A 14,128-nucleotide genomic window follows, 5' to 3' on the forward strand; every position below is an offset into this window, starting at 1 on the left:
AAAAATACAGACACTAATAAATCCTGAAATTGACCACTACTAACCCGTCATCTTGTGACGAGTTAACCCCCCCTTTTTTCCACTACAGATGCTCCTCAGGTTGCAATCAAACGAGTTATGATTTTTCGCAATTATGGTTGCTTAAAAGTTAACAGTAACTCTCAACCAACCAGCCCTGAGGTGCCCTGCTTCCCTAGCTTTCCGCAGCTGGCAGGTGAATGTAAACAGCCGGGATCAATATGCTACTGGCTATTTCAAATTGCAATAGCCAATAGTAGGCTGGCTATTGCACCAACCCACTGAGCAGAGAAGCGGACATGAGGCAACTTACTCTCTTAGGTCCACTCCTCTTCTTAGTGGGTGGGGATTCAATAGCCGGCCTGTAACCCCATTGTAAACCGAGGAGTATCTGTTATTGGAAGTGATACCGTGTTTCCCCGAAAGTAAGACCTACCCCGAAAATAAGACCTAGTGCTATCTTCGGGGATTTCTGTAATATAAGACCTACCCCGAAAATAAGACCTAGTTCGGGGTAGGTCTTATAATATATATATATCTCCTAAAAAACAATAAAAACATTCCCTCCCAAATGAATCCCTACGTTGCAACAATAATGGCAGATAATATGATCTGGATGACATTTGCATTTACTGCACAAACATCAAATGCTCATGTAAGTGAACGCAATGTCATTCAAATTTTTAACGATCACAAACCAGTAAAAAGGTTGCCATTGTGCAAATTTGTGCCCTAGCCAATGTGACTAAATTGTATCCTACTGCTACTCTAAAGCCTTTCACAAACTTTTTTAATGCCCTACGTTTGTCACAATGTACCGTTAAAAAGTGAATAAAGAGCAATGTTGTGGGGACGAGCCGGGCAAGACAATAGTGTGTAGGAGAAAACGAAGTTATATACATGTATATGACACTGCCTGGCCGTGAGGCCCAGATGTTTGTGCGGTCCTGTGTATGTACTCTTATGTTTGCAGAAATAAAGAATAAAAAAAAAAAAAAGTGAATAAAGCTCACTTTGAGCTTTACCATTCCCCTGCATTACATAAGAGCCACACTATTGTGATATAGTTTTAACCCCTTCATGACTGAGGCCTTTTTTTCATTTTTTGTACCCATGTTATATTCCACATTTTAGGCCTGAAAATAAGATTGCGGAAAAGGCTCAGGAAAACAAGTGGTTAAACGAGAATTTTAAGTTTATATCTGATGTTTGAGTATACACTGAGTGGCCAGATTATTATGGCCACCTGACGTTTGTAGGCAAATTAGCTATAATTTGGCGCTGAAGTTGCTAGAGGGCCGGACCATTATAAATAGGGGAGCAGGTTGTTTACCACGACAGTAGAAGTGATTGAACGCGGGATGATTGTTGGCGCTCAAGCCACTGAGCGAGTATCAGCAAAACAGCAGAATTCGTTAAATGTTGAAGAGCAGCTGTTGTTAAAGTGTTTAAAGACCGGACTGTCAGCCGAAAATCTGGATCTGAACGTGCGGATTGTGGCCATCAGCGACTAGTCAATGTTAGGGTAGAACGGGGGAGGGGCAAGACTGGTACAAGACAACAGAAGGGCAACAGTGCCGTGTCAGAAGGTCATAATAATCAGTGTATATCTTAGTCAAATAGAAAGAATTTTGAGTTACACATACAGTAAATTCTGTTCTAAAATGATGACCATCTCATTGACTGACTATGTGCTGTGTGATTCATCCTTGACCTGCTCATTGACTGACTGCTGCTCTGTGTGGGTTCTTAGGTCTGTGGGGCACGTCTCTGGACAGCCCTAATTCATTACATGCTTTGCTCAACTTATTCACACACAGGTATGCTGCCTGAACATAAACACAGACAGGGTCCACAAACAGTATAAAACATAAACACTGCAAGAACTGGAACCTATCTAGGGCTGCAGCTAACGATTATTTTCATAATCGATTAGTTGGCCGATTATTAAGTTCGATTAATCGGTTAATCGGATAAAAAAAAAGGCTCCAGTGATGGACTACTAGTTTCTATTGAGATTGTAGTCCATCACGGGAGCAAGCTTGGCGCGGTGGAAGTAAAAAAAAAAGTGTGGTGTGCAATATAGTACATTATACAGCGGCGCAGTGCAGAATACCAGCAGCTATAGAGGAATGTAGCAATAGTACATTATACTATAATGTACTATTGCTGGGATTTGTAGTCCTCTGTAGCTGGCGTTATTCTGCATTGCGCTGTATATAATGTATTATTGCTGGGATTTGTAGTCTTCTATAGCTGGTGGTATTCTCCATTGCGCTGTATAATGATTTATACTGCGCAATGCAGATTACCACTGACCAGTTATAGGAGGAACAAATCCAAGCAAAAATACATTATACAGCGCAATGGAGAATACCACCAGCTATAGAGGACTACAAATCCCAGCAATAATACATTATACCGGGTGTTTAATATATTATTGCTGGGATCTACAGTGTGCCACTTTTTTTTTTTAAACAGAAAACATTAAAACAGGTCCCCCTTACCTGTTTCTGAACCCTTGTAAGTCGCGGCGGCGTGCTCTGCGGGCGTGTGTCCGGCTTGTGTGGTGGGCGTGGCATACGCGTCGTGGCGTCCGCAGCGTAACTCGTACCTGTTCCACCATACCACCCCTGTACTCCTGTTCCACAACGGCACCCCCACACAACTATTCCACCATTGCACGCCAATACACCTATTCCTCGCTGCACCTTCACACACCTGTTCCACCGCTTCACACCCATACACCTGTTCCACACAGCACCCCCACACCTATTCCACTACTGCACCCCCAAACACCTGTTTCACACAGCACCCTTGTACACCTGTTCCACCACAGCACCCCCACACCTATTCCACTACTGCACCCATACACCTGTTTCACACAGCACCCTTGTACACCTGTTCCAACACAGCACCCCCAAACACCTATTCCACCACATCACACTCATACACCTGTTCCACACTGCACCTCCATACCCCTTTTCCACCACCGCACCCCCGCACACCTGTTCCACCACTGCATCCCTGCACACCTGTTCCAACACTGCACCCCTATTCCACCACTGCACCCCCATACACCTGGTCCACACTGCACCCCCATACACCTATTCCACCACTGCCTCTCCACACAGCTGTTCCACACTGACACCTGGTCCACACTGCACCCCCATACACCTGGTCCACACTGCACCCCCATACACCTATTCCACCACTGCCTCTCCACACAGCTGTTCCACACTGACACCTATTCCACCACTATATCCCCGCACACCTGTTCCACACTGCAGCTCCGTCCACCACTGGCTTCAGAAGGTGGGCCCTCGATTGTCGGCGGGCCAGCGACGAGTGAGGGAGATCGCGTCAGGAAGTAGAGCAGCGGCGTGCGCGGCTTCAGCGTCCTGTGCGGTGGGCGTGGCTTACGCGGCCTGTGCCGTGGGCACGGCGGCCGCAGCGGGAGCAGCGTGTGACGTGTGGCTCAGGCCGCATGTGGAGCCCGGAACAGCCCCGAACAGGCAAATCAATCGATAGCCGACGAATCGACAATCGAAAACGTTGCCAACGTTTTCAATCGTCGATTTTAATCGACTAAATCGATTAACTGTTGCAGCTCTAAACCTATCTCTCCCTATCCTTTATGATGACACTCAGGGGGGAATTTATCAAAACTGGAGCAGACAAAATCAGGACAAGCTGTGCATGGCAACCAATCAGCTTCTCTCTATCATTTTCAATTCCTAACTGAGAAAACTGAAGAGATAAGCTGATTGGTTTACCTGGGCAACTGCTCCAGATTTAGTTTGCTCCAGTTTTGATGAATTCCCCTGTCAATCTTTTGAGTGCCAACACCAGATCAGAGTGGTTTAGATATATACGGGCAGAAAATGATTATGTGTAAGTACTTAAAGGAGAACTATGGGGCAACCTTTTTTGCCCATAGTTCTCCTCAGGGTCACGGGAGGGCATATACTATGTCCTCAGGTGACCTAAAACTCAGCATATAGCTGGCTATTGCCCACTATGTGCTGAGAGTGCAGGGCCGCTCCACAGAATGGATGGATCCCGGCAATACTGTTGAGATCAACCCCACTGGCTGATTGACAGCTGGCTCTGCCTCAAAGCTGGAGAAACGTAGAGGGGAGGTGGGGAATCCCTGCAGGGAGCGGTGACTGACAGTCACTGCTTTCTGGAGGGAGTGGATCAGGAAGTCAGCGATCAGCAGTGTGTATTCGCTAACTTCCGGATTAATAGAGCCGACCTGTGACAGCTTCTTTGTCACAGCTCGGTTTGAATTATGTGGATGAGTGTCCTTTAAGAGCAAGTATAGATCTGCACCAGACAGAGGTCCAGAGAAGGCCAGATGAAAAGAAAACAATGCATAAAACTGACTCCAGGCTGTCATGAGAAACAGGTTAATCTGCTTCTGCTGTTTATGTTTAGCATCCATTACACAGTTATAAAGAAAAGCCCTACAACCACAACACTCATTAAACAGCTTCACAGGAAGCACTATTCTAGTCATGAAAATCCCATCTTCATGTGACTTGTTGTTGATCTAAACTACACTCCACTGGAAGAAAAGGCTGACATTTTTGGGCCTTAATATTTAGCCTACAGAAGTACCAGGAACTAGTTATAACACTGACATGTTGAGCTTTGGCAGACAGGAGAGCCATAAGGTTCTATGAAACATAATCAACAGCTTATCAGCAAGATGATACTCTCAGTGATCTCAAACCTGTCCTCAAGACCTATCAAAAGTGCATATTAACAGCAGGGCTAGACAAAATCGCCAATGCTCCCTAAAAAATACAGCAAGTGCCTACGTTTTGAGGTAATCCCTAGTTGTTGTCAACAGAGATGGCTCTTAAAATTGGACAGACTGGTTCCTGAATTCCCTATTGATCTGTCCAAACCCTGTTTTGCAGTAAGAAGTAATTAGTGTTTTGCCAATCTGAATAAGCTGCCTGTGTGGACAGTAAGACTTGAGTACAACCCATCATTAGACAAGAACTAGACACAAAGGAACTTAGGATGTAGATGTCACCAGCATACCAGCACAACAGAAACTCATAAGTCAGTGCAAATCCATTTATTGATAGATGTCACTCAGAATATCATATTCTGATTTACATCTACATCCTAAGCTGTTCTGTGTGCGGTGCCATCCGCTGTCATTTTAAGCAGCCATTTACTCTTTTTTTGGGGATTTCCGGTAAGGAGTGCTACAGGATCTATGACTTCTAGACACAAAGGAGACACAAACCGGGTAACCTGATGTGTTCTTCATTTAACAGATTCAGAACCATTGAACAATTAGCTCAAAAGATTGATACTAAACTCCGGAGTTCATTCTTAAAAATACATTCAAATACATTATCTATTAACAACAATGTATCTTATTTGTGTATCACTCGGCTGTAGATCATTCAATCATCTCTGAATTGGTGGCGACACTGTCCTTCCTTCTGGAGGGGGGCTACTTGTGTTCCCCATGGTCCCTGTGTGTGTTGTAAAGTAGTCACCGCTCCAAGCTCATTCCCGGGATGGACTACAATCTACATTCAGTTTACTCATTTGTATTGAGATTGCAGTCCATCCCGGGAGTGAGCTTGGAGTGGTGACTACTTTACAACACACACAGGGACCACCATGGGGAACAAAAGTAGCCCCCCTCCAGAAGGAAGGACAGTGTCAGCACCAATTCAGAGATGATTTGAGGATCTACAGCCGAGTAATACACAAATAAGATACATTGTTGTTGATAGTTAAGGTACCTGAATGTATTTTTAAGATTTAACTCCTGAGTTTAGTGTCCCTTTAATCCTGGTATGTATGTGGTATGTGTACAGTGCAGACTGCAGACAAACTATATGTGAACAAAGCCACCCTCCAGAAGGAAGGACAGTGTCAGAGATGATTGGAGGATCTACAGCCGAGTGATAAGGTCCAGTATTGTTAATAGTTAAGGTACTTGAATGGATTTTCAAGATTTAACTTTAGTGTCACTTTAAGGCCTAAAATAAAATTCCTCAAAAAACATTTAAAACATTTTTTTGCAATGCCTCACAGAATACAATAATTTATCTCAAGAAATATAGGCCATAGCGCTTATTAATTTTCAATGCATACATTTAATACGTTTCAAAGTGGACTTTTATTTTATTGCAGGCACCACATATTTTACAAACCTCGATTAAATCTGCAAATTCCTAAAAGGCTTACAATTTCAACCTCCAATAACTCAAAATTATATTTTACGGCCTCGCCGAAATGACTGCTAAATTATAAATACTAATTGGCAACGAACCCTTGCTCCCCTAAATTTACTTTTAAAAATGAAGCCTTAGGCACTGTAGGTTAAGGAATCACTAATTCAGTCCAGAGAAAAATCTGCATCGACCAAATCTTGCAGTCGAGGAAATGTGTGCGTCTCTGTTGTTACACAATAAACTTTAACCTTGTGATTATGGAGCACAGAAACCAAAAAAAAGAAGGAAATGTGCAACATTAAAAAGTGCTTACTCAGGATTTATCGTGCAGAAGCTATACACATGAAAGTGTAAGGCTGCAGACTATTGTCAATGGCATTTAATAGCTCTATCTAGTTCACCACTAACCTTAGGGCAGCAAGGTACTGGAGGCAACAATAGCTACAACATTTGAAATGTTAAACTTTTTGTCTACATTAGCCACCTCTGTTGTATATAGATTAACCCAGCATCAGAACTTTGGGAGGTGCAATGGCTGCTCAGAGGGGTCAGAAGAACCTCTGAAGCATAGAGAGCACATGAGGCTCCTCTCTATGAAGGTTCTTGTACAGTCCATTAAAAAAGTTGACATATAAACCACACAAAATCTTCAAATTCAAGGTGGAGAAATCCTTTTAAGTTTTTTTGTATATTGTTTTCTCTGAAACATGTTTAATATGAAAACACAAATATCCCTAAGCATTATATTTAATCCCCCCTCAATAAGGTTTCCTTTCCTTCTCCTCTTAACAGACACCATTCTGAAACTGAGTTATCGCCGGCCAAATGGAACTGAAAAATTAATTTATGTCCCACCACCCCACAGCATGTTCTACCAGAAGAAGAAGACCTGCATCTTAGACAAACATTGAGCCAGAATGTTGCTCATGGCCTGCTTCTCTCCATAGGCTATAATGAAATGGTCCAAAAGATCCCTATATCGCAACCAGTAGTCATCATTTAATTCACAGTTACAGCATTTCTACTACATTCAGAAGCCAGTCTATGAGCCAGCAAGTGAATTTAAGATGTCAGAAAACATTTAATTGACTATGACTGAAAAGGCCCATCTTGTTCATGTTCATATGCTTCTAAATAGAGTCTCAGATTGTTTTTCAGACTCGGCAACGTTACATGGCATTTACTGTAATATTTGCTAGCCCAATCATGTTATCATCACCTCTGATTAAATACTATAACAGAGAGCGGATATCATTATCCACGCTCTATGGTTCTGTAATGCTCGCTTCTGTATGAGTGGTCACAGAATATAACTGGCCCATATATCAGTCCCAGTTCTCTTAATGCAAGCAGAAATACCTGTACTTGGTTGCCCCCCCAGGACTAATATACAATGCTTTGTCCACTGGCCAAAAGATATAGGATACTGAGCAAAGTACCTCAGCAGGAACGTGCTCAGAGGGACCTGCAAGGTACAGAGGCAGCAGGTGAATGCAGGAGCCAGGAAGGGGAGCCTGAGGTGCAGTCATGTTACCTTAGGTAGCAGGATGCTGAGCGGGGCAGCAGCAAAAGTCCCTAGTAGTGCAATGGGATACAGGAACACAGGATACAGGGAGCCCATCGAAAAAGGTAAGTCTTTACAATATTGCAATGTTGGTTAGCTACACAGCATGCATTTTACAGCCCATTCCTAAAATACAGGCCACAGTGATAGGCCTGTGGTGTTCCATGAATGTTTCTTTGTTTAACACGGCAGAGAGAACTCAGAGAAGCCGGTCATCTATTTGTTTGTTTTTTAACTTCCATTTGTTTTTTGTTAAAGCAGCATTATGGAAGTGGTTAGGTCGTACCACTGCTTTATTGATGTTTCCCTAAGAGTAGCAATGCATAGATTAGAGAGGGAACAAGGAGCTCCAATTAATAGTAGCATAATAATGGAATCACAGCTACGTTTTATGTATGAGCTTACACCATAGGGGGCCATTTGTCCACTGTTTTAGATTATTATTTCTAGTAGAGACTGATATACTATGGATAATATAAGAGGCTGTTTTCTCGTTGATATTCTGACATGCTTGACAGTGACTATAGAGTACATTTTAGCTTTTAGACATGATGTAGTATTATTGGTAAGGCGTCAATGTTAAACAGGCCTGTTTTAATAATAATACAATATTTTAAGGCAGTATGTTCCTTGTTCATGAATTGTACCCTGAGTCTAGATTCACACTTTGAATGAATGCATGTAATTTTATGCATTTATAATGTGAATTTTTACTTTGTTTCCTGCTGTTTAACATTTGCCAGCATGCATTCTGCATGTATTTGTCTATAAAGAATGGAGAATCAATCAATGTCTGCTAGTCATATTGTATGCTACATTGCTAAGCAGTAAATGGCACTACTTATCCCTTTTACTGCATTACCTTAATTTCTATAAGCCCCAAAATTCATGCTGATACAATACAATTCATGCAGGCTTTGTTTTCCATAACACACAGCACAGTGGTGCTCAGATATGAATGGGACTGATTGATATGTATTATAGTTTCATACTTGCTGTGGTGTCTCTGCTGACCACATTATACCAGTAGGAACCTCTTAGGCCCGGTTCACACCTGGGCGTTTTGTAGCGCGTTCCTACGCTCTGCAAAACGCTCAAACACCGAAATCCCATTATTTCCTATGGGTATGGTTCACACCTGGGCGTATTACAGGCCGCATGAACGCTCTACAAAACGCCCTACGCCCAAAGAAGTACAGTCGCGCGTACTTCTATTTTGTCGCGCGTTTCTATTGGGATACAGCCAAGTAGCCCTCGGAAACGCGCGCTTGTCGCGCATTTTTGTATTTACAGCGAATCGCGCGACAAACGCCCATATTCGATACGCGCGACAAACGCGCATATTCGATACGCCTAGGTGTGAACCCAGCCTTACACATGAATGTAACTTAATTCACAGTGAGATAAGAGTAAGAATGTGACAGCAAAAAAGGCTTTACCATCATTAGCAAGCTCTAAAATGTAACAAAAAAAGCAAACTCAAAATAGAAAAAAAAAGCCTTCTTTCAAACACCCTATGTGAATGATTATGTATGGGTTTTGTAACCATGCAGTACAAGCTAGCTCTACTGTATACTTTGCATAATGCATAGATAAAAGAGCATTCTGTTTATTCTTAATGAGAAAAAATATTTATCTTTGAAATTTCAAGTATTTATAAATAACCCATAAAGGTGACTATTATTAAACAACATGGGCAGAGAATGTGCAGTTGGAAAGTGCCTTTTCTCATGCTAGCTGTAAATCAGAGGTGAGATAGGAAGAGGAGCTAGATCGGGGCCGACTAGACGCAAAGTACCAAATACTATGAGCCATGGCTAACCATGAACACTTTAGTTTTTATGCTTTCATGTAAAAGTTGAATGTATAATCCTTTGCAAGCCTTTCAGGACAGAACAGCTGGAATTCCTTGACACCAATGCAATGGAAACCAGCAAGCCCACACTGGCCCATTTGGGTCAGCAGAAGACTCTCTTGAACAGCTAAGCCTTGTAGTGTTTTTGGTGCATTGCCAAGAATAGGGGTGGGCAACTCCGACCCTCCAGCTGTGCTTTAACTACAAATCCCAACATGCCTCTGGGAGTTATGGCTGTAACTGTCAGTCTTGCAATGCCTCATGGGACTTGTAGTTCCACAACAGCTGGAGGGTCAGAGTTGCCTATTACTGGCCTATACAAAGATAGCCATTCTAGAAGGTAGGTTGTATAACCTGCCAGATACTCATACTAAAACGCTAAATAACGCCTTAGCAACCGAGTTTGGTTGACCAATTTGAGGAGCTCTCATATCATTAAGATTTGTATTAAGTTTGGAGTAAAAATGGGGAGAGATTATTGCGATTTATGCAAATCAAGTAGGGGGGACTACTCCCGCAAGAAAAAAGGTCTAAACTGTGGGGTTCATTTACTAAAGGCAAATAGGCTGTTTACTTTGCCGGGGAATTTTTACTTTGCAGGGGAAGTTTTCTCTTAATTTAATTGAATTAAGTGAAGCTCTGCTGACATCCATCATCCAATCATGTGCATGCAAATATACTGTTGTTTTTTTTCATTTTCCTTGCGCGTGATTGGGTGTTCTTTGCAAAGTGAAATTTCCCTAAATTCACCAAGCTAAGTGGAAACTTCCCCCGCAACGTGCAAATTCCCTTGCAAAGTGGACAGCCAATTTGAGTTCAGTAAATCAACACCAGTAGCTCAGAGATTTCACTGCTAGTGGCTACAGCACCTATAAGAAGACAACAGGTTGTTCCGAACATTCCTCTAGACCAGGGATGGCCAAACTCCAGCTGTGGTGAAACTACAAATCCCATGAAGCATCTCTCTCCGGGAGTCATGCCTGTGGCTGTGAGAATCTTGCAAAGCCTCATGGGATTCGTAGTTCCACCACAGCTGGAGGGCCGCAGTTTGGCCATCCCTGCTCTAGACTAACTTTTAATATGAAATGCACATGTATGGGAAGTCTAAAGATGATCTGATCTTTTTCATTTATCATAAAGTGACTTACATATACTAAAGCTTCAGTTGCAAACAAATAGAACATAATTTAGGAATGCTTCCTAGATTCAGAATTTTGATTCCTGATGAACATATACAATCCCAAGGGTGGTCACCGCACTCTATTTGTGAGGTAAATGACCAAGTGCGCATCTACAAAATATCCATACAAATCCATACTAGGTATAGAGAGACTCACAGGTCTTGCAGTGGAAAAAAAGTGAAAGCAATAACATTATTGTCAATGTTCAATGCCGGGTCTTGATAAAAACGGACTGAACTGACTGACAATCAAATGCTGTTGCTTTGTCTTATCTTCGCTGTAAGACCTCCGAGTGCCCCTATACTGATTTTGGATTACTGCAATATGCTCTAAGTATGGTGCGAGTAGGCCAGAGCACACCATAACACACTAACATCCTCATCAATGACTTTTCCTTCAATTTTAACATAACACGGTTATTGAGGGGCTATTGAAAATCTTAATGAACATAACAAAAGTCAATAAGCATGGAGGTAGAAAATTACTAATAGACGTCTAACTAATTTTAAATATATTAACATACCACTTCAGCAGCCAGCGTCCCCATCAGCCAATTATTAATAGAATCTGGGCTACAGCTAGAGCAGTCAATGGTTTAAAACTACAACTCCCAGCATACTTTTCCATCTGCTCACAGAATCATAGTTTACTCGGGCCTGTGAAGCAAAGCTGACAGCACCATAGAAACACGCTGAGGGGATCAGCAATCTGGGTATGCAGTGTTTACCTTTGCAAATATTTCTGAACATGCAGAGTATCGCTCTTGGACTTGCAAGTTAGGTCAAAATACTGAACTACTTCCACTTGAAGAGTTAAGTTAACCAGCTGCTCAAACAGCATGTACAAGTCCCCTGTGAGCTTGTGATTACATGGTAGCTTGCACATCCTAAATAAATCAATGTATTATCTTGCAGACACATGTAAATATTTGTCCAGCATACAAACTAGATGCATGCAAAATTACTGGTGTACACACATATGGTGTGGGTTCCATGTAAATTCTGGGTGCTTTCTCTACATTATTTAACCCTCTACTTGACTACAGTTCTTTCAAAATGACTACCGTACATTGCTTCCTGTCCTCTGCACTTTATCACCTGCTTATCACTATGCAACATCAGGGGGTAGGCAACCTTGGCAATGCAGTTGTTGTAGAACTACAAGTCCCATGAGGCACTGCAAGACTCTGACAGCCAGAGGCATGACTCCCAGAGGCAGACGCATGATAGGATATGTAATATCCCCACAGCTGGCGTGCCAAGGTTGCCTATCCCTGTTCTAGACCATACTGAACCAATGCCCAAGTATGGTTCACTGATATATTAAGACGATACATCGTATCTGAAGACATTTCTGTGGACATTATCACAGTGCTGAAGAATTCATACTACCATCCCTGAGTAATCAGCAGTGAAAACCTAGTGGCTTCGGCATCTATTTAAATCTCTAACTTGATAAAAGAAAGCTACATGGAGTCTAGAGTGTTGAACACTACCGATGATTCGGCAAAATGGCCACTAAATTAGTATTACGCAATAATGCAGAGCCAGGAACTGACATTCTTGGTTTAAATGTATTACTGTAGCGTATGCACGCGCTCTTTTCTTGATGACAGTTTCCCTTTTAATAGAAGGACTGTAAACTACTTTTCCTGAATGGTTCCGGCTTAAACATTACCAGTACCCTATGTAAGAAACTGGCTATACATACTGTAGACTTTAGCAAGAGCGTAAATATAGCCGCATAAAATATCACTATTGTTTGCAACTGACACGTGTGGCAAAAAAGCTAAACACAGCTGAAGACCTGCCAAAAGCAAATACGAGGACAGGTTAATGAATGTACACAATGCTGTGCCGACTGCAAACAGACGAAAAATAGAAGGCAAACATAATTTTATGGACCTGCTGTGAGCAAAACAGGTTTAACCCTCGCTTTCTCTGGTCTAACACGTGTATTATGTTTCACTTCACAAAGTATGACACAAAAAACACAGAACTTTCATAAAATACTGTACAATATTGATATAACCAACACACAAAACATAGAACACCTGATGCCTCTATCCCAATTGTTTACAAACCTTCCAGAGAGTTGGAAGACTCATAATTAAACAGGTCAGCAAAGTCGAAATCAATATCAGGGTTGTCTTTAGGGTCGTGGATTCCCAATGGATCGGGATCAAGGACTCGATCGGCGGAGCTCATCTCTATAAAATAAATAAAATACTAGCGACCAGCTGTAAATCCTTAAAGACGAAACAGGTCCAGGGAGTTCCCCTCCCCCAGGCTCGGAAATATGTTTGCTAGAAAAATTTCACTTCTCTGAAAAATATGGTTCCGCTGGTCCCGAAGAACATTGGAGGTCCATTTAAAAAAAAATGCACGATGAAGGTGTAGGTGACAGAGCAGGGTGGAAGAGGTCTCCTTCAAGTGCGCAAAAGGTAACGGTGTGCTCAGACGGTGGGCTGGGAAGACGCGTTTCAGGGCTGCTCGGTTCGGTGACAAGAGATCACAAGTGTGTGAAACTGGCAGAAGTACAGAAGCAGCTAGTGCAGAACTTCCTGCTCAGAGCAGACACCTGCAAGTGACGAGGCGTGTCCTGCAGCCACAACTGGGGAAGCGAGCATGTCAGCAGCAAGTGTCACACACTAACACTGCCCCTCGGCACAAAACAGGAACGACAATGGCAATCTGCTAACCTCTTCCTTCCCTTCTTCATATTCAAGACAAAATAGAGAGGACTACCGCAGCATGGCCGGTACAGCGTACAAGACCTTACTGTCTTTAACAAGGCAGTACAAGCAAGGTGTAATGGCCATGTGCAATGCTTAGCAAACCCTGGTGGAAATCATACTTTGCCTTTTTTCCCTCACCTGACTACAGTAACTCTAAATCTGACTGGCTGACCTGGATGAATGCACATTGTTGCAAGCTTTCAGTTGTCTTTGTTATTATGCCATCACTGCAGTATATGATACTTTATAAATAATGTGATCAATGCATTTATCTGACCTGTATTGTTTGACTGTTAGCTTAACCTTCTTGCATCAATGCTTTGAGTGTCTGACCTGGAACAAGTGTGCAGATAAGGGATTCTGACTTTTCTCTGACTTCCCCGATTTGCGCACTTGTTCTGGGTCATTTTAAAGTCCCACCGCACTCCTGTCCGGTAGATCCCTTTTGGAATAGGTGGGTGCTGCACTGAGAAATGGATGATTATCACTGTTTTGCCTGTTAGAGGGGACCCTGCGTGGCCCCCGAAACATCGCGTTTTGTGATACTGAGCATGCGTCAAT

General features: G+C 42.5%; 1 protein-coding gene across 1 annotated transcript in view; it reads right to left on the bottom strand.

Moving 5' to 3' along the window:
- The window catches only part of NFATC2 (nuclear factor of activated T-cells 2), a 64,034-nt gene extending 50,660 nt beyond the window's left edge, over positions 1–13,374 (bottom strand). The window contains exon 1 of the mRNA XM_018566956.1: positions 12,914–13,374. Within this exon, the coding sequence (XP_018422458.1) occupies positions 12,914–13,037 (124 nt within the window). The 5' untranslated portion in view covers positions 13,038–13,374. The remainder of the gene's footprint in view (positions 1–12,913) is intronic.
- Positions 13,375–14,128: the final 754 nt, after the last annotated feature.

Source organism: Nanorana parkeri, unplaced genomic scaffold, assembly GCF_000935625.1.
Source record: "Nanorana parkeri isolate BGI_ZX_2015 unplaced genomic scaffold, ASM93562v1 scaffold992, whole genome shotgun sequence".
Taxonomy (NCBI): Eukaryota; Metazoa; Chordata; class Amphibia; order Anura; family Dicroglossidae; genus Nanorana; species Nanorana parkeri.